The sequence below is a fragment of the Podarcis tiliguerta genome (assembly GCF_965153285.1).
Source record: "Podarcis tiliguerta genome assembly, chromosome: 16".
In the NCBI taxonomy this organism is placed as follows: domain Eukaryota; kingdom Metazoa; phylum Chordata; class Lepidosauria; order Squamata; family Lacertidae; genus Podarcis; species Podarcis tiliguerta.
This window is the reverse complement of record NC_139549.1, coordinates 23,597,581-23,625,258: the sequence shown is the minus strand read 5'-3', so window position 1 is coordinate 23,625,258 and position 27,678 is coordinate 23,597,581. Positions and strand designations below refer to the sequence as shown.

The following is a 27,678-nucleotide window of genomic DNA, read 5'->3' as shown; positions in this document are numbered from 1 at the left end:
ACGGCTAGGAGCCATTGATTGCCTTCTCCATGGATTTGCAGTTGTTCTGCTCCTCGTTGCAGCTGTCCTGTGGAGCAGTGTATGAGTCACCCAAGGGATTGTCAGCTGCAACGTCCTTGATGGCAGGAGCATTTGCCCACCAGACAGAAACCCACTTGGAAACCCCTAAATCAGAGATGGGGAACCTGCAGCCTTCCAGATGTTGTTTGATCCCCAACTCCCATAATCTCCAACTGTTGGCCGTGTTGCCTGGGGCTGGTGGGCGTTAGTTTCCACAACAACTGGAGGACTCATAGGTCCCTGCTTTAAATGTTACAGAACAAGCAAGCCCTGTGTTGCATTTGTTCTTCTCCCATGGAGGTCTTATTTCTGCTTTTTCCAGTCTGGCGGTGGCGATGGACACGACCACACGTTGTCCAAAGCGAACTTGTGTCTGGGAGCAGGCGGCTTTTAACTTTTGTTTCCCTTTTCCTCAGGTCAAGTGGAAAGGGAAGGACCTGTTTGACCTGGTGTGCAGGACACTGGGACTCCGCGAAACGTGGTTCTTTGGCCTGCAATACATGATCAAAGACACAATGGCGTGGCTCAAGATGGATAAGAAGGTAAGGACGGAATGTTCTTGTGGACATTTCACGGATCTGAATGTTGGAAGGTTCAGGGCAGAGAAAAGGAAGAAATTCTTCCTGCAACGCACAGTTAAACTAAGGAACTCGCTGCTACAGGGAGCAGTGATGGCTTCAAAAGAGGATTAGACACATTCATGGAGGAGAAGACGATCAATGGCTATTTGTCAGGATGGCTGTGTTCTGCCTCTACAGTTGCAGAGGCAACAGTGGTGATGATGATGATGATAATTTATTATTTATACGCCGCCCATCTGGCTGGGTTTCCCCAGCCACTCTGGGCGGCTTCCAACACAATATTAAAATACAGTAATGCATCAAACATTAAAAGCTTCCCTAAGCAGGGCTGCCTTCAGATGTCGTCTAAAAGTCTGGTAGTTGTTGTTCTCTTTGACATCTGGTAGGAGGGCGTTCCACAGGGTGGGTGCCACCACAAGAAGACCCTCTGCCTGGTTCCCTGTAACTTGGCTTCTTGCAGGGAGGGAACTGCCAGAAGGCCCTCGGCACTGGACCTCAGTGTCCGGGTAGAACGATGGGGGTGGAGACGCTCCTTCAGATAAACTGGACTGAGGCCGTTTAGGGCTTTAAAGGTCAGCACCAACACTTTGAATTGTGCTCGGAAATGTACTGGGAGCCAATGTAGGTCTTTCAAGACCGGTGTTATGTGGTCTCGGCGGCCGCTCCCAGTCACCAGTCTAGCTGCCACATTCTGATTAGTTGTAGTTTCCGGGTCACCTTCAAAGCTAGCCCCACATAGAGCGGATTGCAGTAGTCCAAGCGGGAGATAACTAGAGCATGCACCACTCTGGCAAGACAGTCCGTGGGCAGGTAGGGTCTCAGCCTGCGTACCAGATGGAGCTGGTAGACAGCTGCCCTGGATACAGAATTGACCTGCGCCTCCATGGACAGCTGTGAGTCCAAAATGACTCCCAGGCTGCGCACCTGGTCCTTCAGGGGCACAGTTACCCCATTCAGGACTAGGGAGTCCTCCACACCTGCCCACCTCCTGTCCCCCAAAAACAGTACTTCTGTCTTGTCAAGATTCAACCTCAATCTGTTAGCCACCATCCATCCTTCAGCTGCCTCCAGACACTCACACAGGACCTTCACTGCCTTCACTGGTTCTGATTTGAAGGAGGGGTAGAGCTGGGTATCATCCGCATATTGATGGACACCCAGCCCAACCCCCCTGATGATCTCTCCTAGCGGCTGCATGTATATGTTGAAAAGCATGGGGGGGGGACAGAACCCTGAGGCACCCCACAAGTGAGAGCCCAAGGGTCTGAACACTCATCTCCCAACACTACTTTCTGAACTCGGATTCTGAATATAGTAAGGGAGAGCCTCTTGTGCTCAGGTCCTGCTTGCAGCTTTCCCATGGGCATCTGGTTGGCCACTGTGAGAACAAGATGCTTGACTAGATGGGCCGTTGGCCTGATCCAGCAGGCTCTTCTTACTTTCTCATGGATTCCATGGGGACCAGCTTCTTAGTAAACTAGCCGTAAGATTACTGCCTCCGATTCCTAGGTAGCAAGTGGCTACGAATTCATTCCTGTAGCTCAGTTGTAACTTTTGCACGGTAAGCCTGAGTGTTAACTATAAGTCAAGGCTAGCATATCTGAGCTGCATGTAGTACTGGCTAATTCTCTCTGGGGAAGCTTGCTCCGAGATGGCTTTCCTCTCCTTAATCTGTTCCCAGGCAGCTGAAGTTGGATGACATTTCGGGACCAGACGTATGTTGTGCATTAAGAGTGTTTACTCAGCGCACCGTTCCCTCTAGCTGGATGTGTTTGCCTTGACTGATGGGACTTTGCACTGTCTGCTACAAATTCTGTCGAAGGCAGCGGTGTGGTGCCAAGCAAATGCTTACGTCTTAACTAGCGACCTGGGGCTTTAAGCTACACTGCGGTTTCCTAACTAGGGAAGCTCCGAGTATCAGAAGTGTTGCAGAAAATAAAGAGCAAGGCCACACTGAGATAAGAGCGAGGAAATCTTTATTGGTGGATGTCTAGTTTCTCTGGAAAAATAGTAAAAAGTCTTAAGTGTGTCTAAACGTTTAGAAAGGCCTAGAAAGCACATGGGATGGGGACCCGCAGGCCAGCTCTTGCTCCAGGGAAGCATACCAAGGAACCTTAAATACCCATTGCTGAGTATTTATTTCATAAAATCTATACGCTGCTTGATTGTAAAGAAATCCCTCAATGTGGTTTTCAATGAAACAATAATCAGCAAAAAGAAAAATTAACAGCGCCAGTCTAAGACTTTAAAAAAGTGAAAATAGCAATGGGCTGAGAACAGATTTAAACTCACATCAGTTTTCTAAACATCTGAGTTGGTCTGTTGAAACAAAAGTGTTTTTAGAAGGACCCGGAAAGTGAAGGTGCGTGCCTGATATCAATAGACAGGGAGTTCCAAAGTGCAGGTCCTGCCACACGTGGAATGGGTATTATGGGGCACCTGTAAAAGTGCCAGTTCGGCTGATTGAAGGAGTTGAGTGGGTGTATATGGGGCACAGTGATCTAGTAGGGGAATTATTAAATATTCCTTTAAGAGAATGAAGGACTAACCCACACAATAAGGATAAAGCACATCCCAGGCACATTTGAAAATCGTGGCTTCCTCCAAGGGATCTCAGGAACTGTAGTTTGCCACTCACAGAGGTACAATTCCTGGTATCCTTAAGAACCTTCATTGTCCCCGGATTTTTTGAGAGAAGTCCTGTGCTTTAAACAGGTCCAGCGCCGAGGGCCTTCTGGCAGTTCCGTCACTGCCAGAAGCGAAGTTACAGGGAACCAGGCAGAGGGCCTTCTCCCACCATATGTCAAAGGGAAAAACAATTACCAGACAAAGGCAGCCCTGTTTAGGGAAGCTTTTAATATCTGAAGGACTATTGTATTTTCCTTGGCACGCGGGTGGCGCTGTGGGTTAAAGCCTCAGTGCCTAGGGCTTGCCGATCGAAAGGTCGGCGGTTCGAATTCCCGCGGCGGGGTGCGCTCCCGCTGTTCAGTCCCAGCGCCTGCCAACCTAGCAGTTCGAAAGCACCCCCGGGTGCAAGTAGATAAATAGGGACCGCTTACTAGCGGGAAGGTAAACGGCGTTTCTGTGTGCGGCTCTGGCTCGCCAGAGCAGCGATGTCACGCTGGCCACGTGACCCGGAAGTGTCTTCGGACAGCGCTGGCCCTTGGCCTCTTTGAGTGAGATGGGCGCACAACCCTAGAGTCTGTCAAGACTGGCCCGTACGGGCAGGGGTACCTTTACCTTTACTTATTGTATTTTAATATTTTGTTGGAAGCCTCCCAGAGTGGCTAGGGAAACCCAACCAGGCGGTGGTATAAATAACAAATTATTATTATTATTATTATTATTATTATTATTATTATTATTGATGTATGTGTAGATTTGCCCTACATTGTAAGGCAGCATAGGGACTGGACTTGGCTGCAACATAATGCTTTGTGCTGCTGGACAGTTGCTGAAGTTTGGTCTGCTTTGTTCTGCGTTAAGAAACTAAATGTGATGGTCGAGGCTTTTCATACGTTCTTCCAAGAGATTAAAAGGGAGATCTAATTCTGCAGGTCCTGGACCATGATGTTCCAAAGGAAGAGCCGGTCACTTTTCACTTCCTGGCCAAGTTTTACCCAGAGAACGCAGAGGACGAGCTCGTTCAGGACATCACTCAGCACCTATTTTTCCTTCAAGTAGGTGTTTTGTAAGGGAGACTCATGTTTGCCTGACCCAGCGGGAGGGAAAAGTACTTTCAAGTCGGAATGGAGGCTTTGCATATTTTGGCAGCCAGGAGGCAGCTGTTGTTTCTGACTTTGAAAATCCAGCATCTGAAAGGGAGCCCTTAAGGGTTTAATTCTGATGCATCGCAAGGGGTTGGACAAGATGTCCCTTGGGGTCCCTTCCAACTCTACAGTTCCAGTTCTGGGATTCCAGGGTCAGAGGTGAGAGCGGGCGGAGCTGTGGGTGTGAGCCTTAGCTTTGCACAGTAAGCCATAATCCAACGTGGTATAGTGGTTAGGTACGCGGGTGGTGCTGTGGGTTAAACTACAGAGCCTAGGACTTGCTGATCAGAAGGTCGGTGGTTCGAATCCCTGTGACGGGTGAGCTCCCATTGCTCGGTCCCTGCTCCTGCCAACCTAGCAGTTTGAAAGCACGTCAAAGTGCAAGTAGATAAATAGGTACTGCTCCGGCGGGAAGGTAAACAGCGTTTCCATGCGCTGCTCTGGTTCGCCAGAAGCGGCTTAGTCACGTTGGCCACATGACCTGGAAGCTGTACGCCAGCTATCTCGGCCAATAAAGCGAGATGAGCGCCGCAACCCCAGAGTCGGCCACAACTGGACCTAATGGTCAGGGGTCCCTTTACCTATAGTGGTTACAGGGTTGGACTTCAGCCTGAGAACAAGGTTCAAATCCTCACTCAGCCGGTCACTGCCCCTCGGCCTATCCTACCTCGCAGGGGTGTCGTGGGGATTAAATGAGGAGGAAGAGGAGAACCATGTACGCCACGTTAAGATCCTTGGAGTAAAAGCTGGGATATAAATGCAATAAATATATAAATAAGAAGTCAGAGGCTTTTACACACACACACCCTATCTAGGAAGAGAAGACATTCTTACAGTTGAAGGACACATCCCAGTGTGACACGCAAAGGATGTGGAAGGGGACCAGTGTTGGGTGTGGCATGGTTTTGGGAGAGAGTCCCAAGGCTAAGATAAAGGTCTAGAGGACTGCATTTCCCTGCCCTAGTCTACAATGTTGTGCCTGGATCAGGGAAGGAGGCCTGGTCTATTCCTGCTTCAGTAAGATATTTCTATGGGAATGTTGGGTTAAGTTGCTGCCTCTCAGCCACCATTTCCTCCTCTGTAAAATGGGAGCAGTGACCTACCTCGCTGTGCCAAGCAATATTTTTCATGGGGGGGGCAGCATCAATTTGGGGTTGGATCCAGACGTGGTTGTATACATAGAGTAGACCAGGGGTTGGCAACCAAAGGCCCCTGGGCCCCTGGGCTCACATAGATTGTTTTACTGGCTTACGAGCCATCCCTGAACAGAGCCACCTGCCTGGTGAATCCCCATTCGCTGCGCTAAATCGATGCAGCGCGGCGACTTGCTTCCGCGGCACAGAAAATCACATCTGCGCAGGCCCTGGAAATCTCAGGTGCGCACGCAATCCGGCCCAAAGAGGGATGTCTGCTGGAGTGAACTGGCCCAGGCGAGGTAAACCTTGCCCGACCCCTGGAGCAGACACTTTGAAAAGGAAATCATTGTGGCTGTCTGCTAGGGTTGTCTTTCTTAGCTGCTCCTGCTTTTTTTTATTCAGGTGAAGAAGCAGATATTGGATGAGAAGATTTCCTGTCCCCCAGAGGCATCTGTTCTCCTTGCCTCTTACGCAGTCCAAGCCAAGGTAAGGACAGTGGCATGGATGACTATTTTCTTTTAGTTTTCAGAAAATTTATACACTGCTCGACTGTAAAACAAACAAACTCAACAGCTTCAAAGTGGTTTACAAAAAGAACAAAGCAGTTAAATTATCCATAAATACACTTAAAGACAGCAACTTTAAACTTTCAAAAATGAAATCAGCGACAAGCGAAAAAACAGGTTAAAACACACATTATCATTCTACATATCTGGGTAGGCTCGTTGAAACAAAAAATGTCTTTAGTAGGTACCGGAAAGAGCACAGTGATATCAATAGGCAGGGAGTTCCAAAGCGTGGATGAAGCTAAGCTGAAAGGTCAGTTTTCTACCAATGGGGAATGCATATCATGTGGTACCTGTAACAGTACCAGTTGCACAGACTGAATTGTTCTAGGGGGGCATATACGTGGTTAAGTGACCCTAAGTTGTTATGGGCAATGGGCGGAGCCTAGGCCTGCTGTGGGCGGGGCTAGCAATACGGGTGCAGCTCCTTGGTCTCATTTTGATGCTTTGTTGAAGAAACGTCAGAGCTCCCGTCTCCTATATCACCACCATCTTTTATCGCCTTCTACCCATATGTCTCAAGGCAGTGTCCAAAATGCAATAAAAACAGGGTTTTTTAAAAAAAATCTTAGGAAATGACAGCAGATAAATGTAAAAAGTAGATACTCATAGCAGAGACTTATTTATCCAGCTGGGAAAGCCTGTCGGGGAAAAAAAGTCTTTACAGTGGTGCCTCGCAAGACAAAATTAACTCGTTCCGCGAGTCTCTTCATCTAGCGGTTTTTTCGTCTTGCAAAGCAACCCTATTAGCGGCTTAGTGCCATTAGCGGTTTAGCGGCTATTAGCGGCTATTAAAGGCTTAAGGGATTAGGGGATTAGCTGCTAAAAGGCTATTAGCGGTTTAGCGGCTTAGAAAAAGGGGGTGGGGAGCGGAAAAAAATCTCAAGACTCGCAAGACATTTTCGTCTTGCGAAGCAAGCCCATAGGGAAATTCGTCCTGCGAAGCGCATCGAAAAACGGAAAACCCTTTCGTCTAGCGGGTTTTCCGTCTTGCGAGGCATTCGTCTTGCGGGGCACCACTGTACTTGTTGCTAGAAAAGTGCCGATAGCAGGTGCCCGTTGTATCCCGACAGGGATGCCGTTTCACAGCTGAAAGCCCTGCTCTTGAGTTTCAGTGAAGCGGGCTTCTGATCTCTTTGGAACTTGTGGGAGATGGTCTCCTGCAGACTGCAGTGACCTACTGGGTAAAGAAGGGATCCTGCCCATACAGCAGGCCTCGTTTTGCCGAAGGGTCAGCACTCGCCTTGGCAATGTGGTCAGATACCTCATTTTGTCGAAGAGGAGATGTGTGGCATCTCAGGGCTTTGCTGCAATCTCCATTGGTGGCTTCTCCATGTCTTCAGCTGCAATGGTATGTGTGTGTGTGGGGGGGCAGATTCATGCACCGCTCCCACCTAGCAAACGTTCATAGCTTACTATGTTCACAGATTATACCGCTCCCCCGCCTCTTGTGTCATTTCATTTGAAAAAAGAGAGGAAAAGAACACTGCTTGTGGGGGTACAGTTGTGTAGAAAGGCGATGCTTGAGACATAAATATTGATAAATGCTTATTGTTGATGCTGTATTCTTTGCGGCTCCAACGATTGGTGACTAATGCATCTTACCTTGTCCTTAGCCCCCCAAAAAAGAAAAAAATAAGTCATTTCATTTAGGGAACTGACCCGCAGAGGAAGATGAGTCTCTTAATAAGTGTTTACAAAAGACTGCAATGTATTGAGCCCATGTGCACCGTCCTGCTATTAGACCACACGGGTGAGCATTGATAGTCTCCTTTTGCTGCCTGTGCATCATGTTCTCAAGCAGGGGGTGCGTAGAACAACTCTAATTGGCAGAAAAGTAGCTCTCTGGAGCAGACTTCGCCGTCTTCTACCTGTTGAGCTCCAAAATCGTTATTCCTTTGTGTGTTTTCTCCTCAGCACACGGTTGTATAACATTTCTTCTTCCCATAAAGGAGCTCTTGCTCGTTTATTTCATCTGTTGGCCTTGTGGCTGGAAATATAATGTTGTCATGTACATCTTTTTGAGAAACTGCAGGCAGGGTGGTTCTGTAAATCTGCTTGTCGGTGGTGACTAACCCTCTCACCAGTGGCCAGATGCAGATTGGGGGTATGTGGGTGTCACGAGAGGGATCATGTGCCCCGGGCAGCAGGTTAGAGGGGTGGCAAAACCACACCCTGTGTGGCGGATCCTAAATTTCTCTTCTTAGAAAAGGTGGGCATAGCCTCCAATGTTTCTCTGAGGAAAATAGGAATGTCCTGTTCCACAGTAATAACAACAATAAATTTACTGTAAATCTGACTGGGTTGCCCCCGCCATTCTGGGTGGCTTCCAACATTAAACATTTAAAAACTTCCCTGTACAGTGGTACCTCAGGTTAAGTACTTAATTCGTTCTGGAGGTCCGTACTTAACCCGAAACTGTTCTTAACCTGAAGCACCACTTTAGCTAATGGGGCCTCCAGCTGCTGCCACGCCGCTGGAGCCCGATTTCTGTTCTCATCCTGAAGCAAAGTTCTTAACCTGAAGCACTATTTCTGGGTTAGCGGAGTCTGTAACCTGAAGCGTATGTAACCTGAGGTACCACAGTACAGAGCTGCCTTCATATGTCTTCTAAAGGTTGTATAGTTACTTATCTCCTTGGCTTGGGGGTCGCAGGACTCCAACATTTCCCCAGTGAAAATAGAGACATCCTAAGGCATGGGTGCTTTCGAACGCACGTCAAAGTGCAAGTAGATAGATAGGTACCGCTCTGGCGGGAAGGTAAACGGTGTTTTCGTGTGCTGCTCTGGTTCACCAGAAGCAGCTTAGTCATGCTGGCCACATGACCCAGAAGCTGTACGCCGGCTCCCTCGGCCAATAAAGCGAGATGAGCGCCGCAACCCCAGAGTCGGCCATGACTGGACCTAATGGTCAGGGGTCCCTTTACCCTTTACCTTTAAGGCATGGGTAGGCAAACTAAGGCCTGGGGGCCGGATCCGACCCAATCGCCTTCTAAATCCAGCCCACAGATGGTCCGGGAATCAGCTTGTTTTTACATGAGTAGAATGTGTCCTTTTATTTAAAATGCATCTCTAGGTTATTTGTGGGGCATAGGAATTCGTTCATTCCCCCCCCCCCCCAAAAAAAAATATAGTCCGGCCCCCTGCTGAAAAAGTTTGCTGACCCCTGTCTAAGGAAAAGCGGGACATTCCAGGATCAAATCAGGAAGCGGGATGGCTTCTGTAAATCGGGGACTGTCCCTGGAAAATAGGGGCACTTGGAAGATTCTAGGTGGGTGGCCACCTCCCTGCTTCTTCTAGTAAGTGAGACCTGGTCATTAACATAAGGAATTACCAGACATGGGCTGCAGGTCTGTGGCATATCTCCCCCCCCCCCCACTTTCCCCCATGCCATATTGACATCAAGGCCAGATTCCTCTTTTATGTTCCTGCTAAAACATGTACATGATGTGGCTGGCTATGGTGTATCAACGTCGTCTTGGAAGCCGCTGTCATTTTCTCCTTCCTCTTCCTGGAGCAGGCAAGGAGACGGGTCTTTCCACAGAAGCCTGCATGGGGCACAAAAGGAAGAAATACTTTCTCTACTTTGTCACCCCTCTGCTAGTGCCAGTGGTGCAGACCTTTGCCTTTTAGGGGATAAATTGTAGACCTGGCACTGTGGCAAGTTTCCCCACCCTGCATGCCCTCCCCAAAGACTCCCCGCTTACTTTTGCTGTTCCCTCTTTCAAAAGGCGTAGCACAGCCTTCCCCCAACCACAATTCCCATCAGCCCCAGTCAACATGAGTCAGATTAGCTCCCCCAAAACTGGAGGTTAGCCACCCCAGCCATTGTGCTCATGGGCAGGTGTTTAAAAAAATGTGGCATTTTTTTTTTAAAAAAGGCCCAATAAACGCCCTTTTCTCAAAGCAATAAATGCGCCAATTCCTTTTCCTAAAAGTGTGAGTCATCCTCATAAGTGACTCTGCCTGTTACGGCCTCTTGGATTTTGTAGTATTGCAGCTCCTTTCAGCGCTGCTGCTCCTCCCCCCTCCCCCTATTTGTTATTTCTGAAACTAATAATGTTTTGGTATCTTGAATATAAATGTGAACAAATTTATTTGGTGCAAGCGAAACCAGATGTTTGCGCGATAGAAAGACAATCTACAAGTAAAAACACAAACATGAATCAGTGTTCCTTCAAGAAGAACCGTTTTCGTGACACTTTTAAATATCTCGTTTAATTGAAAAGCTTTCTCTGCGTGTGCTTTTTTTCTCCTAAAAGTTTGCAAGGTTACACAAGCCAACATATCTTGAAGAATGTATGCTATCCTTCATTTTCACAGCCACCCACCCCCTTTCCTAAATTTGAATCACCAATCCCTCATCCTGGCTCGCTGTTGGTAAATCACTCCCGAGCTATTTGTTAACCGTGCTCTGAACTCATAAGTAAGGCTGTCAGCTGATTTAAAGATTATTATTATTGTTTTAAAAAATGGTTTTGACTTTTCTCCAGTCAGTTAAACTTGAATTATTGCAAAGCTGCTGTGAAGGTGCCTTTTCTGGGGATTCGTGAAGGAAGGTGTCTCTCTCTTAATGTGTCTGATAAATACAAGGAGGTATTGCTCAGTGTTAGAAAGGAAGTCTCCCTCTTAAAGATGCCAAAAAAGGCTTGCTAGGACTATAGAATATCCAGTTTGAAAGCAAAACTCTACTGACACTTTTGGTCAGTTGCATTGTTACTCCTGGGACGCGGGTGGCGCTGTGGGTAAAACCTCAGCGCCTAGGACTTGCTGGTCGGCGGTTCGAATCCCCGCGGCGGGGTGAGCTCCCGTCGTTCGGTCCCAGCTCCTGCCCACCTAGCAGTTCAAAAGCACCCTTAAGTACAAGTAGATGAATAGGTACCGCTTTATAGCGGGAAGGTAAACGGCGTTTCCGTGTGCTGCGCTGGTGCTGGCTCGCCAAAGCAGCTTCGTCACGCTAGCCACGTGACCCGGAAGTGTCTTCAGACAGCGCTGGCCCCCAGCCTCTCAAGCGAGATGGGTGCGCAACCCCAGAGTCGGTCACGACCGGCCCGTACGGGCAGGGGTACCTTTACCTTTTTTATTGTTACTCCTACTGCTGGTGTGTTACAAATGCCCTGGCAGGAACACCAGGTTGGTTCTGCTAATGCCTTTGCACTATGCTGACCTTGCTGGTGTTCCTCTACTCCCAGGAAAGCAACAGCAACAGAACTGATCAGAGTATTGTAGCCCTGTCTAAATCTCGTTGCTGAGCAAGCAGTGGCTAGGAGTCTCCAAGGAACACTTTCCTGAGAGCAGAATCCACATACAAAGTCCGACAGGCCAAAGGTCATGTAGTCCAGATGATCACAGAGTCATGGGTCTAGTCCAGAGATCAGGGAACCCTTATGGTAGCAGAGTTAAGGGTACAGTCCAGAGGTCATGGAGTTCAGTTGATCACAGAGTCATGGGTCCAGTACAGAGGTCAGGGAATCCAGATGATCAGAGAGCCAAGGGTCCAGGCCATAAGTCAGGAAGTCCAGATCAGGGAGCCAAGGATCCAGCAGGAAGCAGCAAGGAAGAGCCAGGAACTTCAGGCATTGTTTGCAGCACCTGGCTGGTGCTGAATGCTTTCTTTATGAAGGCGAAAGCCAGCTGGTTCTCATCAGTGCCTTCTTTCTATGAAGGCTGATCAGCTGCAGGTGGAGTCATTCCACCTTCTCCCCCTTCAGGCTGCTGTTCAGCAGGTGAAGCTGACCCCTGGCCCATGACACAGAGGTCAGGGGAGCTCAACTGTGTCATCGTCTGCTGCTGGTTAAGTGAGCATTGCCATCTGCTCTGGTCTGCACCCTTTTTGTTTTTAAAATAAAGGTCCTAACACTTTTGCCCAAAAGGGCCACCATGCACTGAGTTTGGATGGAAGAAGGAAAGAGAAACTGTCTTTTTTTAGTCATTTGCATTCTTTGCCAAGGGGCTTATTGAGGAAGTGGGTTTGTTTTTCTAACCCTCCTTATTTTACGCTGCGCGATGACTGTGAGGTGGGTCAGGTTGAGAGATAGGGACTGGTTCAAGGTCACCCAATGTGGATCTAAATCAGGGGTCAGCAAACTTTTTCAGCAGGCGGACGGTCCACTGTCCCTCACACCTTGTGGAGGGCCAGATTTATATTTTGAATGGGGGGGGGGGAATGAACAAATTCCTATGCCCCACAAATAACCCAGAAATGCATTTTAAATAAAAGGACATATTTTACTCACCAGGCAGGCCCCACAAATAACCCAGAAATGCATTTTAAATAAAAGGACATATTCTACTCATGTAAAAACATGCTGATTCTTGGACTGTCCGTAGGCCGGATTTAGAAGGCAATTGGGCCGGATCTGGGCCTTAATTCGCCTAACCATGCGAATTATCTAAATGGTAGTGCCATTTAGCACCACTGCGTTGAGCAAAGACATTTTCTACTTGCCTCGCTCCCATAAGAGGCCACCAACCTAGATGACGTTAAAAGAGAACTGGCAAATTCATGAAGGCTTTTAAGGGCTACCCGCCATGATGGCTATGCTCTGCCTCCATTAGTGGGCATGCTTCTAAATACCGGTCGCTAGAAACTGCAGGAGGGCAGAGTTGCTCTTGCACTCAGGTGCTGCTTGCAGGTTTCCCACAAACATCTGGTTGGCCACTGTGAGAACAGGAGGCTGGACTAGGTGGGCTTTTGGCCTGATCCAGCTGGTTCTTCTTACGTTCTTACGCATTGCAACATGTTTTCCTAGCTGTGCTGAATTTCATCGATTTTTGTGCCTGCTGTTTCTGTGCTTCGATTTATGAATGGATTGATTGCAATTTTATGATGATGATTGATCGCATGTTCCATCAGGTGTCTTATACTGAAAGGTGGCATAGAGATTATAGAAGCAATAATAAACATACTGATTGAAATCCACCTAGCCCCATAATCAATCTGTGATGGACTCTGGAGTTGCACTGATGAATCTCCCCATAATTTTTAGTATTTTCGACTGTCCGAAACTGTAATCCATTTTCCTTGGACATAAATGAGACACTTTGGACCACACCCTTCTCTTGGTGGTTGGGTTCCCCCCAAATATCTCTGCTCCTACCGAAACCAGTGGGGAGCTGTCAGGTGCCCAGCGCCGCCCTGGATGTTCCCTTACAAAGTTTCTTGCATAAATTGGAGTCTGAGTCAGATGCTGATGGGGCATTTCCTTTCGCATCTGTGCCGGCTCCAAATTTGGCGCTTCCGCCTTGAAGCCCCTCTTTTCTCGCACCGAACGCCTTTTGCCGCCTTGAGGATGTGTGTGGGCAGCTTGTTGATGCTGATTGTCAAGCTCTGTAGCATGTGTTGTCCCGCTCCCCCATCCTTGCTCAAAACTTTTAAATAGAGGCTGATTGAGAAGGACTCCTGACTTCCTGCCTTCGCTTTATTTGATCATTTGTCTTGCTTAAAAAACCGCCACGCAGGACTCTCCTCCCCTCTGACTTTCCTCGTGGATGTTGAGGACATTCTTTGCATACCGGGGTTAATTACTGCATGAAATCACGTCCTGGCTTTATAAGTGAATGATGGCAGGACGCTGGCAGCTCTTTCATTGGCGGGCCAAAATGGAATCAAAATATTTCCGGTACATATATATCTATATCTAGATATATTACTTGTAAATGGCCTTCTCTTGGAACACCCGTTCAGGGGGCGGCTGTTACGTGGCCCTTTGTACTGAATTCCTTCTGCATGTTCTATGGGAGCATCTGGCTTGAGTTCTTAATTTCCAAATTGACAGTTTCATCGGGCTTCTCGCTATTTGAAGGGTATCGGCTCAAAATGATGGATCGTATGAACCCTCGTGAGTAATAATTTTGGTGCTGTTTAGTGGCCCAATTTAGGTAAAAGAGCTTTTGGCAGGCAGATTGGCTGCTGTCTCCAGCTGCCCATCTAAATCTTGCTTACATGGATGAAAGGTTTTTTTAAACTTTTTATTTTTCATGTACAGCGGGTGCTCGGGTTGCAAACGTTATCCGTGTGGGAGGGATGCTCGCAACCCGCAATCTGCGCATGCTTGGGTTGCGATTTGGCGCTTCTGCGCATGCGCAAAGCGTGATTTAGCACTTCTGCACATGTGTGACAGCCGAAACCCGGAAGTAACCCGTTCCAGTACTTCCGGGTTTTGGCGGGTCTGTAACCCAAAAAACGCAACCTGAAGCGTCTGTAACCCGAGGTATGACTGTATAACTATAGCGTGTAAAAAAAATCCATAATACAGTGGTGCCCTGCAAGATGAATGCCTCGCAAGACGGAAAACCCGCAAGACGAAAGGGTTTTCCGTCTGCAGAGGCGCTTCGCAAGACGAATTTCCCTATGGGCTTGCTTCGCAAGACGAAAAATGACGAAAAAAATCGAATTTTTTTTTTGCTCCAAAACCCCTTATTCTGAATCGCTAAGCTGTTAAAAGCATTTTAGCAGCAAAACCGCTAATCCCCCCCTAAAAAAGCTGTTTTTAGCCCTTTTTTAGCCAATAGCGCTACTCTATCAATGGGCTTGCTTCGCAAGACGAAAAAACCGCAAGACGAAAAGACTCCCGGAACGGATTCTTTTCGTCTTGCGAGGCACCACTGTACATAGAAGCCTTTTTCCTTGTTACATTTACAAGGTGCTCAAGGCAGCATACAGAGCTCTCTTCCTCCCTGTTTTATCTTTACAACAACCCCACGAGGTAGGTCAGGCTAAGAGACAGTGATGGTCCCAAAGTCACCCAATGAGCTTCATGGCTGTGTGAGGACTTGAACCCTGGTCTCCCAGGTCTCAGTTCAGCACTCTAACCACTACACAAATACTGGCTTATATTTGGTTTGGTAGCAATTCTACCTTTTGTATCATTATTTTTAATAGGGGGAATCTGAAGAGCAGTGCACTGTTTCACTGCAGCATGCCAGATCTCTCCAGGAAGGTTATTGTGATGCTGGTGTTGAGGCCCCAGTTTCACTAGGTCTTGACCCTGGTATGAGCCCGTGCCACTGTTCTAGAAAATCATTTTCCACCTTTGCTTCGTTGCCGGTACTTGCTCTGTCCATTGGGGCCAAATTGCCATATTAAAGGTTTTCCATTCTCTGTCTTCCACTTTTCCAATTTCTTGGTCTTCCCTGTTGCATCTTATCTTGACTGATTTTCTGCCCCTGCTTTTCGCTGTTTTAGAATCTGTTAAAAATCCAGGGAAATTATGAGGGCGTTTCCTTTATTGGTAAGATGAAAATGCATTGCATATTAAGAAATTTACAAGGTGTTTACGCCCCCCCACATTCTAACCAATTATAGGCATGCATTTAAAGTATCTTTTCCTTCACAATGCATTCTTCTATTTCTTTTTGTAAAAGTAAAAATAAAAATCTGAATAAAAATGGTTGGGGTGTATGTGGGTGTGTATCCATTTTATTCCCGGTCACTTTAGATTTATTGTAATAATAACAATTGTGTATATGTACTGTGTGTGTATATATACTTAGTAAAGTTCAGAATAGGCAGTCTTTTTCCCCCCAGAAACAAAAAACGATTCCTTCACACAAAATAGCCCTATTTACGCACACACAAAAGCTTTCCTCAGACTTTTTGTAAAGGAAAACATGTTGAGATTACTGCTTGGCGATAGTCATTGTGCATTTTCCCCTGAGCGGTTCCGCCCCACTCAAACCTTTGAGAAGGTTGCCCCAGCCCAATTTATTTTCCTCTGCTCTGTACTGCCAAAATAGTTGTCAGACTTTTGTTCCCATATAATAGCTACAGAATCCTATTTTGCTTCTGTTGTGTGGAAGATCTGCGCCCTGAAAGCTATAGAAAACGGCATAAAGTCAACAGCTGCAGAATCTCCTGGAACTGGCATTGATGTGGAAGACTTCAGGAGAGCAGCTTGGTCAGAACTAGGGGTGGGCGAGAAATTCGGTTTGATATGCAGTTCGGTGCATTCTTATCTAAATTTGCACATTCCAAAATGACAGGTGAGCCTTCAGGATTCGCAACCCTCCCAATCTTGTGATACAGTTCTCCAACCCAAAAATGGTGTACAAAACACATATATTAGGGGGAAGGTTGCGCAAAAATGCATATATTAAGAACATAGGAAGAGACTGCTGGATCAGGTCCATAGCCCATCTAGTCTAGCATCCTGGCTAGCAGCCATTGAGAGCCTTCTCCTCCAGAAATTTGTGCAGTCCTCTTTTAAAGCCATCCAAGATGGCGGTCATTACTGCTTCCTGTGGGAATGAGTTCCATAGGTTAACCTTGCGCTGCGGGAAGGAGTCCTTTCTTTTACCTGTCCCGAATCTTCCATCTTTCAGCTTCCTTGGACATGCACTGATGTGCTTAAGTTTGTGCATGCTCTGTAGTTTGCAGCTGCACCACGGGTGGGCAGCCTCAGGCCTTTGGGCCAAATGCAGCCCTGCAGGCCTCTCTGTAGGGGCCCCTTGGGACTCTAGCTCTGTTCCTCCTTCCAAGTGCTTTTGCCCATATGGAACATAGAATTATAGAGTTGGAAGTGACTCATATGGAACATAGAATTATAGAATCATAGAGTTGCAAGGGACTCTTATGGAACATAGAATCATAGAGTTGGAAGGGACTCATGGAACATAGAATCATAGAGTTGGAAGGGACTCACATGGAACATAGAATCATAGAATCATAGAGTTGCAAGGGACTCATATAGAACATAGAATCATAGTTGCAAGGGACTCTTCTAGTCCAACCCCCTGCAATGCAGGAATACGCAGCTGTCCCATATGAGGATCAAACCTGCAACCTTGGTGTTATTGGCACCATGCTCTAACCAGCTGAGCTATCCCTTCATGTCCTTGAACTGCAGCAATGCCTCTTCGTTCCCTGGATGGAGAGATGTGTGCAGTGTGCATTTGTGTGAGTGTATAGAAACATGCAACATTGCCTGCTAACATAAGCGTTGCATCCATTGCTCTGCACACGTTTTACTTTTAGCCCTGCCTGCCACTGAAAGGTTGCCCACAAGTAGGGATGGGATTCACTGTTCTGTACCTGTTCATCTTTTGATCACATTGTCATTTCTCAAACTTGGCCTGCAGTGATTTGCTGGATGTGTATGATCTCTTGCAAAAATAGTGTTATTATTCTTCATTCTCCTGACGGTGGCATGGTTGCCTCTTGCATAGAATGCATTTCCCTAATATGTGCATATTTTTCGCTATTTGCAGTACCCACTGCTGTTATTGATCACCCATCCTCAAGTAGCCATCTGGCCCCAGGGGGTGAGAAAACAAAACAAAAGATTTAAAATCAATATCTGCACAGGCCATCAGCAGGACATCTCCTATGGGGAAAAAACATTTAACATATATTCCCCCTTCCTCTTCTTCTTGAAAGCTTGTAAAAATCCTCTTTAAAAAAAAAAAAAGTTGTTGTTTCCTCTTCTGCATGAGAAATAAATGAAAAACACGATATTAACATATGCTGACGAAAGTACAGAAAACTTGTGTGCTTTGAAATGCCCTCGGTTTTGTACAGCAGTGTGTGAGACTGTGCCTCTGGGGAGCTCAGAGAACAATTCTTCTAAAATTAAAAAGCGAGATTCTGATTTTAAGGTTTTGTGGGGTTGGGATGAGGCAAGAAGCCAACACAAGCTTGGAGGTTGGAGGTGGGAAGCTGCATTGACCCCACCGCAGTCAAAGTCCATAGTTGGATTGCACTATGTTTTCCTTAACAGAGGAGAGAATTATCTTCTGGTCTGATGGCGATTAAATAAAGAAAACTTTACAATAAACAGAAGGTCATTTTCTGGCCTGTTAAGATAATTTATCAAACGCCCTTCACCCTAAGGTCCCAATGCGGATTACAACATTAAAATAAAACATTATTTTAAAAAGTTGAAAGCAACTTACAATCATAAACATAAGAGGGGTCCTAAAAAATATGCACCTAAATTGACAATTTAATTCTTACTGGTGTGGTGTAATGGTTAGTGTTGGACTGTGACCTGGGAGACTGGGAGACTCAGTCATGAAGCTCGTCTTGGGCCGGTCATCACCTCTTAGCCTAACCTACCTTGCAGGGTTTTTGTGAGGATGAAAGGGGGGGGGGGGAGAACCATGTACACCAGCTTGAGCTCACTGGAAAATAAAGGTGGAAAATAAATATAATAAATAATAATACATCAATTAATTAAAACAACAACAACAGGGTAAAGAGGTAAATCTTCAGCATTGACCGGAAGCTGTATAATGAGAGTGCTGGATGCACCTCTGTTGCATTCAGTGGATGAGCTTGGGAGTTGGGACCCTTCCCTAACAATAGATCTCTGCTTCTTCATGCACCAGGGCCTGTCTCTTTCTCTTTGTGCACCAGGACTGGATAAGTACCCCCGTTTTAACACTACACATCCCTGTTTTGTGTTTTCCCCCCTCCAGTACGGTGACTACGACCCCACTGTTCACAAGCGTGGCTTCTTGGCCCAAGAGGAGTTGCTTCCAAAGCGGGTAAGGCTCTGTCTTGCTCAGTCGGACACGGGCAAAGGCGGAGAGGCCTCAGATCTTAGTCAGAGAGCAGCATGTCAGGCCTGAATCCCCAGAGAGCTGCTGCCGATCAGTGTATGCCGAGCTAGAGGGACGAGTTGGTCTGCTTCAGCATAAGGCAGCTTGCTGGCTTCCTTGGACATGGGATGGCTGTTAAATGATAGCAGAACATTAGAATTGCCTTTTCCCCAAACACACTTTCCAGATTGGTCTCTCCAGCTCTGCTGAAGATAATGACCATTATTTTGGTCTTCTTCACAAAGGCTCTTGGATGGGGAAGGGCTGTAACTCAGGGGCAGAACATTTGCCTTCCATGCAGGGGGTTTCAGGTTTTATCTCCAGCATTTCCAGGTAGGGTTGGAGAAGATTTCCTATCTGAGCTGCTGCCAGCCAGTGTAGACAGTACTTAGCTAGATATACAAAGGCCCTGACTATATAAGGCAGATCCCTACAGCTCAGGCTTCCTCAAACGTGGCCCTCCAGATGTTTTGAGACTACAGTTCCCATCATCCCTGACCACTGGTCCTGCTAGCTAGGGATCATGGGAGTTGTAGGCCAAAAACATCTGGAGGGCTGAGTTTGAGGAAGCCTGCTACAGCTGATGGGAGCTGTGGTCCCAAAAGCATTTGGAGGGTAGACTGCTTTAGGGCTTGAAGAAGCCTAATCGTCTGCCTGCCTGGGCTAATAATGTAATTGTAATGAACTGTCATTTAATGAACAGGAAGTGGTTTGTTTCCCTACTTTGTTGAGATGCAAATATGCATACCTTGGTTGGGAAAGGAAAGTAAGGCGCCGTGTCCATGCATCTGTCTGTCTGCTTCAGTTACTTATATTGGGCAACAGTGGTTCAAAGACACTATAGTACTGCTTGATGAGCTGTCCTGCAGGATGTGGCATTTCAGACATGGTCTAACTTTGACCATTAGCCTGCACTGTCCATTTCTGAGACAAAACTGCAGGTAGGTGGGGCTCCCAGTCCAAACACCTGCAAACATAGCTAAAGACTCCTTGCCAGAAAGACACCCATCCTCTGCTTAAAAACCTCAAAGGAGAGTTCACCGCCTTCCGAGGTATTCCACTCCACTGTTTAACCAGCTCTTTAACCTCAGAAAGTTCTCCCCAATGTTTAATTGGAATCACCTTTCTTGTAATTTGAATCCATTGGTTTGGGTCCAGCCCTCAAGAGCAGCAGAAAACAAGCTTGCTCCATCTTCCATGTGACAGCCCCTCAGATATTTGAAGATGGCTTTGTGTCTCACTCTTCAGGTGATAAACCTATACCAGATGACCCCAGAAATGTGGGAAGAAAGAATAACAGCTTGGTATGGCCAACATCGAGGCAGAGCCAGGTGAGTCTTTGCATCCTCAGTGTCCTTTTTATAGCACTTTGAGGGGTTCCAATCGAGTGGTATATAAATTTTACGAAATAAATAGTAGCTGGCATACCAACCAAAGTTTTTACATTCATAACCATGAGAGCTGGAAATTTGTAGGAATCTGAAAAATCTCAAGAGTTGATGTGCAGCCTGCCCTGAAAGCAGAATCTCACGTCCTTTGTTTTAAGGATGGCAGCAAAGCATAGGTCTGATCACAGCTTATGCTTGTGACCTAGAGAAGGGATCATTGTGGAAGTCCTATAACATTTAGACGTCTCTAAGACAAGCATAGAAAACGGGTAGCTTCCTGGTTACCCTTATTTTGTTCTGCTCCTCTCCCTCCATAATAGTGGAGGCTGACCCAATAGGGCAAATAGGACAGTTCCCCACCAGCCTCCCTTCTTATTTACAACCAGTCCATGGGGTGGCCCTGCGTCTCATTGGCTCTGGTTCTGCCTACTTTTGGTACCTCTGCCTTCTGCCCTTTGAGTATCAGTAGTGCCAACCACTATTGCACCCTACAACACAGCAGTGGACAACTCTTTCTTTTCACTAAGGGTGATCAACTATGCCCCTGAAATTTAGGGTGTTTGGGAAGGGGGAAAATAAAAATATTTCCTTTGCTGAACATCCATTTTAACAGAAATTAGGATGCAGTAAACCTGCAGGAAGGGATTTCCTGTGGATCTTTTTTTGCTTATATCTCTTACATATAATAAAAAGGGAAGGTTGTCATCATGTAGCAGTTTGTTTGGCCACTGATAGGTGGTGATGTGCACTATAGTGTGAGAACAGGCTTCTGAGAGCTGCTGGGCAGTGGAGGAGGGAGAAAGAGACAGGCAGGCAGCTGCATGTGGAGGTGGGGGTTTTTGGCCAGGAAGGGTGGTTTAGGTGAAGTGCAAGGGAGGATTAAGGTTGGCCAGAGAGGTGTTGTTGCCAGACAGAGCTGGCAAGCAAAGTGAGCGGCAGCACAGCCTCTAGTTTGTGTGTGTGTGCTTGTGTTTGTGTAATACCTTGAGACCATCTTGAGCATGCTGTGTAGTATCTCTGTGAACCTAAGAACCCGTTTTATTTCTTGGTTCTCTCCCAGTCTCCTGCATATTCCATAAGGTCCTGTTTCTGTCAAGCTTTTGCAGCTCTAAACTGTCTGCCCCACTGTTCACATTTACAGGGATGAAGCTGAAATGGAGTACCTGAAGATTGCCCAGGACCTTGAGATGTACGGCGTGAACTACTTTGCGATCCGGGTAAAAGCCCCAAGTTTTGCGTTGCACTTTTTTTTGGTGGTGGTGGTGGGGGTTTGAGGGCAGGAGGCCCTTGAACAAAAGAAGATGGGAACCAGTTGCGCAGAAGGACTCTGGTCAGTAGACTCTGGCTTTGCTAAAGCTTCCTTCCGTAATGCAGAGGAGAGTTTGATGCAGAACCTTTGATGTACTGGCAGCTTTCCTGCCGTAGCCTTACCTGCAACCAGGAAAGGGCCGCTGAGAGGCTTCCCCAGGGGGATGAATGAGTCACTGCTGCTGCAGTTCATTCTGCCTCAGGAAGCCTGAGTGCTCTAGCTCTGCCTCCTCCTGCCCTCCCTCTTTGGCCAGGTTGATCCTGTAGAACAAAGCTTTTTGGATTTGTGGGCACATTTGCAAATGGAACATACACTGTCGTTGAGCAACACACACACACACCATAACTTATTCTATTGGCTTTTTTCAACCTTAATTCAGGGAAGAGATGTAGTTCAATGGAAGAGCATTGCTTTGCATGCAGAAGGTCCCAGGTTCAATCGCCAGAGTCTCCAGTTAGGGCTGGGCATTTTCCCTGTCTGACTGAAACCACGGAGAGCTGCTGCCAGTCAGTGTAGACAATATGGAGCTTGATGGAGCAAGGCTCTGACTTCACATCAAATACCAAGCATAAAACTAAAAGGAAGAAAAGAAAATACTTCTGATTCTTTGTGTATCAGCTTTATAGACTTCTGCAAAACCCTTGCTTCATAATAGCACCCAACTCTTCTGCTTTCTTTAGACCAACCTTTTTCCAGTCTCCGAACCAGCTTCCTTTTACATTTTTGTGCAAAAGTCCATGAGGTGCCTTATAGCAAGGCTCTGAATTCATATAAGGCAGCTTCCTGTTCCTGTGTGTGTTAAGCGAAGGGCTGGAGCTCAGTGGTAGAGCATCTGCAGAAAGTCCCAGGTTCAATGCCTGGCATCTCAAGGAAGATCTAGGAGAGATTTCCTGCTTGGAACCCTGAAGGGCCACGGCCAGGCAGCCGAGGCAATATTAAGCCAGATGGACCAATGGTCTGATCAGTATAAGGCTCTTAAATTTATTTTTTTTTGGGGGGGGGGGAGACAACTTGACCAGGGGAAACCTGTAAGCACAAGGGAAAGCCTCTGTGTGTGCATGTGTACCCACGGGTGCTGCATTGGCAACCCCTACTGTGGAATTTGCCTCCTGGCAAGTAGAAGGGAAAGAAATGGAGGCAGTGAGAAATTTTACTTTCCTGGGCTCCATGATCACTGCAGATGGTGACAGTAGTCACAAAATTAAAAGACGCTTCTTGGGAGAAAAGCAATGACAAACCTTGACAGCATCTTAAAAAGCAGAGACATCACCTTGCCAACAAAGGTCCATATAGCTATGGTTTTCCCAGTAGTGATGGATGGAAGTGAGAGCTGGACCATAAAGAAGGCTGATCGCCGAAGAATTGATGCTTTTGAATTATGGTGCTGGAGGAGACTCTTGAGAGTCCCATGGACTGCAAGAAGATCAAACCTCTCCATTCTGAAGGAAATCAGCCCTGAGTGCTCACTGGAAGGACAGATCGTGAAGCTGAGGCTCCAATACTTTGGCCACCTCATGAGAAGAGAAGACTCCCTGGAAAAGACCCTGATGTTGGGAAAGATGGAGGGCACAAGGAGAAGGGGATGACAGAGGACGAGATGGTTAGACAGTGTTCTCAAAGCTACTAACATGAGTTTAACCAAACTGCAGGAGTCAGTGGAAGACAGGAGTGCCTTGCGTGCTCTGGTCCGTGGGGTCACGAAGAGTCGGACACAACTAAACAACAACAAACCGTAGAATTGTTGGATAGACTTAGGTGGGATTCATGTGTCAAATTCTCTGAGCCATTTCAAATGGAGACAAGGTAGAATTATAGAGTTGGAAGGGACCCCAACGGTCATCTAGTCCAACCCCTTGCAATGCAGGAATCTAAAAAAAAAAAAAAGGATCCATGACAGATGGCTATGCAAGCTCTGCTTAAAAAACATCCAATGTTCTCTCCCCTTTAGAATAAGAAAGGAACAGAGCTGCTGCTGGGCGTGGATGCCTTGGGCCTGCACATATATGATATGGAAAACAGACTGACGCCCAAAATTTCATTTCCGTGGAATGAGATTCGGAACGTCTCTTACAGCGACAAGGAGGTAAGGCACACTTCTCTTGTCCCCCCCTCCCCGTGTCTCTGTCCAAGTGCTGAATTGAGAAAGCGGCCTCATGCACCTATTCCTTCCTGCTGCCGGTTCCCAGGATACTTTAGGGGAAGCCATGCAGTGGAAGTGGTTAGAGGGTCAGACAAGCACCTGGGAGACCAGGGTTCGAATCCCTACTTGGCCATGTGAAGCTTGGGCCTATCGTCATCTCTGAGCCTAACCTGCCTCTCAGAGCTGCTGTGGGGGTTAAATGAGGAGGGGAAGATCCACGTCTGCCACCTTGAGCTCCTTGCAGGGAGAAAGGTGGAATGTAAAGACAACAAACAGCTGTTAAAACACTAAAAGAGTTCATTAAATGTACAGTGTACATGGGTGGCGTTGTGGTCTAAACCACGGAGCCTCTTGGGCTTGCCAATCGGAAGGTCAGCGGTTCAAATCCCTGTGACAGGGTGAGCTCCTGTTGCTCTGTCCCAGCTCCTGCCAGCTTAGTAGTTCAAAAGCATGCCAGTGCAAGTAGATAAATAGGTACCGCTGCGGTGGGAAGGTAAATGGTGTTTCTGTGTGCTCTGGTTTCTGTCATGGTGTCCTGTTGCTCCAGAACCAGTTTTGTCATGCTGGCCACAAGACCCGGAAAGCTGTCTGTGGACAAACACTGGCTCCCTCGGCCTGAAAGCAAGATGAGCACCGCAACCCCATAGTCGCCTTTGACTGGACTTAACTGTCCAGGGGTCCTTTACCGTCCAGGGGTCCTTTACAGTGTATATAAATTCAAATAATAATAATAATAATAATAATAATAATAATAATAATAATAATAATAATAATAATAATAATTAATAATAATAATAAAAAATAATGCCCTTTTGACTGTGGTCTGTCTGGCACAGGGATGGCCAGAGTGGCTGCACCTTGCCTCCCATCAACCCTGGACAATATGGCCAGGAGGCAGGGATGATGGGAGTTGTAGTCCAACAGCGTCTGACTTGCTCCATGCTGGCTATCCCTGATATAGCAGGACTGCAGAGAATCCCTTAACCTCCTGGACTCTGCAGTTCTTTAAAAACAGTCACCGCTTTTAATTGGTACAGCGGTGCCTCGCTCCCCTGTCCTGGAAAACGTTGACTGCAGTTTTCTTTCTTTTAAGACTGATGCAAACAGTGCAATGCAGACGAAATTAGCAGCGGCTTTTTTCTTTTTTGGTGGGAGGCGGGCAGGAAAAGGAGGATTGATAACATTTAAACAGTATCTGGTGAGGGCCAAGAGCTTAAGGCGTTCTACTTCAGTTATTATTGCTGAAGCTTGAAGCAATTAGTTATGATGTGCTCTTTTAAAAAAAAATACAGTTTTGGATGCATAATCCTATTACAGTTAGCATTCTTGCGAGATCCTTTTCCCCTCTCCCTTTTCTGGCTACACACAAGTTTTATCAGTTATGTTCCCCCCCCCCCTTCCCTCCCATAACACTGTACAGTATTCCACCAGGAATTGAGAGGCCTAGGACCTCGTCTGCTGGGCCTGGAACATAATAGCCTGTAATAGAGCCGCCCCTCGAGGGAAGGATCTGTCATCTTTTATCACGTCAATAATCCTCGTAATAAGACGGCCGCAAGCGAGATGTGACACGATAGTAAGCGGGGCTTAATAGTGGCGCAGGACAGCTGTACCGAAACATCAGAGGTGTTTAATCTAGTGTGTCTATTATCAAGCGCACGTCTGGGACTGCAATGGTCCTCGTGGCTGGCAGCAAATCCTCAGGGATTCGCCCCCCCCCCTGCCAGAGTTGAGATCTGAGGCTCCGTGCTGCTGTTTCGTCCTATTATTTGGTTTGTTTATTGATTGTGTTTAAATCCCACCTCCCCCCCCCCCAGGAGCTCAAGGTGGTGTTTCTGGTTCACCCCTGACCCCCATTTAATCCCCACAATGACCCTGCGAGGTAGGCTAGGCTCAGAAGCAGCCACTGGCCCAAAGTCACACAATGACATTTACGGCTGAGTCGGCATTTGAACCCTGGTCTCCCAGGTTCTTGTCCGACACTCTAACCACTACACAGGCACTGCAGCTCTGCTTCCCATTCTAGGCAGGCTGGCGACTCACCTGGCAAAACTGTTAGAATTCCTGCTCCGTGATTGCAGTCATGGGATTGCAGTCACATGATGGTGTATGTTTTGACTCCACAGAGTGGGAAGTGACGGAGACACGATATTTGTGCTACTGTGTTCCTTTGAAGTGGGACTATTGTCCTTTATTCTTTTTCTTTTTGCTGTCTAATGCTAGAGAGAGAGGGAGCCATGTTGCAGTGCTCCGTGTGTGTTTATATGAAAATAAAGTAGATTAGCCAAAATGCTGAGTTGCTGAGGTCTGTCACGCAAGCTGTGAAGACTCTGCGGATCCCTAAGTGTGCCGGTGTCTGTTGGCATCGGCCGCTGTGATGTTGGGGCTGAAGAAAGTTTTTGAAGCTCCTGAACGATTGACCAGGAGGAAGAGAACATTCCAGTCGGGCATGTGTCTCTGCCAGGGTCCTACTCGAATGTAGGACGAGCTCCTGACAGAAACAACCCAACACGCTTCTTTGCTAAGAAAAGAGACAGGCTGGCGCTCTTTCTCTCTCTCTCTCCATGCACTGAGAAATAAGACTTTTTATTCAGTGCGGCCTGTGAGCAAAGAATGCCTTGATTTCCACTTTATCTGGGTATTCCAGGAGAGGGGAGGATGAAGGAACAGATTCCCCAAATTGGCCACTATAAAATTTGCTGCAGTGGCTACCGACTGGATAGTGTTTCCTGCTTGGCAGGGGGTTGGACTCGATGGCCCTTGTGGTCTCTTCCAACTCTATGATTCTATGATTCTATGGATTCCAGGCATTTGTTCGATTTGTCCTCCATCGCTCTTCTCCTTTGCTTACTGGCTTTGCTGTGGGATCTAAGTTTGTGGGGTGTGAAAATGGCTGGAGAGCACTGAACTTCCCCACCCAAGGGAGTGATTGTCTTTTGGCTGATTCTGTGTTGTCAGCTAGCCGGAAAGTAAAACTTCAAGGTGCATTCACCTTTAAAAGGAAAGGCTGTAGCTCAGAGGGTGGAGGGTCTACTTTTCACACAGAAGGTCCCAGCTATCTCTTCCTAGGGACGGGAATGTCCCCTGCCTGAGACCCTGCCAGTCAGAGTAAGCAGTATTGAGGTAGACTGATCCAAGGTTCTGACTCAGTATGGATCGGGGTTCTGACCCATAGCTCAGTGTCTAGAGCATATGCTTTACATGCAAAGGGTTCTTCCAAGTTCAGTGCCAGGTAGGCTTGGGGAAAAGGCTCCCTACTTGAAACTCATGAGAGCTGCTGCCAGTCAGTGTTGGCAGTACTGGGCTGGATGGACCACTGCTCTGACTTGGTACAAGAGAGATTCTGGCGCTCCTTTCCGATGCACATAAGACTGGGGTCAGCTATCAGGGCGCACCCCTCTTCCTCTATTTCATTTTCACTCCACTCTTTGACAACTTCTTCCTCCCTCACAGTTTACGATAAAGCCTCTGGACAAAAAGATCGACGTCTTCAAATTCAACTCTTCAAAGCTGCGTGTGAATAAGCTGGTAAGTCTGAAGGAGGATGCAAGAGTTGCATTGTGGCAGCCTCTGCTGAGCAGCCAGGCATCCTTCCAAGGCAAGGGGCCCCGGGCTGCACGAAATGCTGGTGTGCAGGAGATGAAACAGATGATGGCTCTGGGGAGCTGGAAAGGCACAAATCTCACTGCAGACCTAGAGAGCTGGTACCAGCCCATCTGCATGAGCCTGATGCCCTCCAGATGTTATGGGATGCAACTCCCACCAGCCTCAGCCCAGCTGCATGATGCTGCTTGGCATGCAGAAGGTCCCTGGTTCAGTCCCCAAAGGCATCTCCAGGTAAGGGCTGGAAGAGATGCCCTGCCTCATACCCTGGAGAGCCACTGCCAGTCAGTGTAGACAGTACTGAGCTATATGGCCCTATTTATAGACAGACAGAGAAAGAGGGCATGAGACTCTTAATCTCAGGATGTTGGGGGGAGAGAGAGAGAGAGAGAGAGAAAGAAGGAAGGAAGGAAGGAAGGAAGGAAGGAAGGAAGGAAGGAAATAGTAGCAGCAGGCTTCTGGCTATATATATATATATATATATATATAGCATGAGACTCTTAATCTCAGGGTGGGTGTGGAGAGAGAGAACGTAGATAGTAGCAGCAAGCTTCTGGATGGTTTTGTGAGTGACTCTTTCTCTTGC

General features: G+C 47.2%; 2 protein-coding genes across 13 annotated transcripts in view; both read left to right on the top strand.

The window, feature by feature from the left end:
* UQCR10 (ubiquinol-cytochrome c reductase, complex III subunit X) overlaps positions 1-27,678 on the top strand; it is a 433,107-nt gene that overhangs the window by 134,451 nt on the left and 270,978 nt on the right. The gene's annotated exons all lie outside the window — the stretch shown is intronic.
* NF2 (NF2, moesin-ezrin-radixin like (MERLIN) tumor suppressor) overlaps positions 1-27,678 on the top strand; it is a 97,594-nt gene that overhangs the window by 23,190 nt on the left and 46,726 nt on the right. For all 12 annotated transcript variants that reach the window (XR_014505974.1, XR_014505975.1, XR_014505976.1 and 9 more), the window contains 8 exons: positions 477-602; positions 4,199-4,321; positions 5,950-6,033; positions 18,530-18,598; positions 19,901-19,983; positions 21,182-21,257; positions 23,298-23,432; positions 26,943-27,017. Coding sequence is in view for 8 of the 12 variants with exons in the window: in XM_083417775.1 (XP_083273901.1) it covers positions 477-602; positions 4,199-4,321; positions 5,950-6,033; positions 18,530-18,598; positions 19,901-19,983; positions 21,182-21,257; positions 23,298-23,432; positions 26,943-27,017 (771 nt within the window). In the remaining 4 variants the exon portion in view is untranslated. The remainder of the gene's footprint in view (positions 1-476; positions 603-4,198; positions 4,322-5,949; positions 6,034-18,529; positions 18,599-19,900; positions 19,984-21,181; positions 21,258-23,297; positions 23,433-26,942; positions 27,018-27,678) is intronic.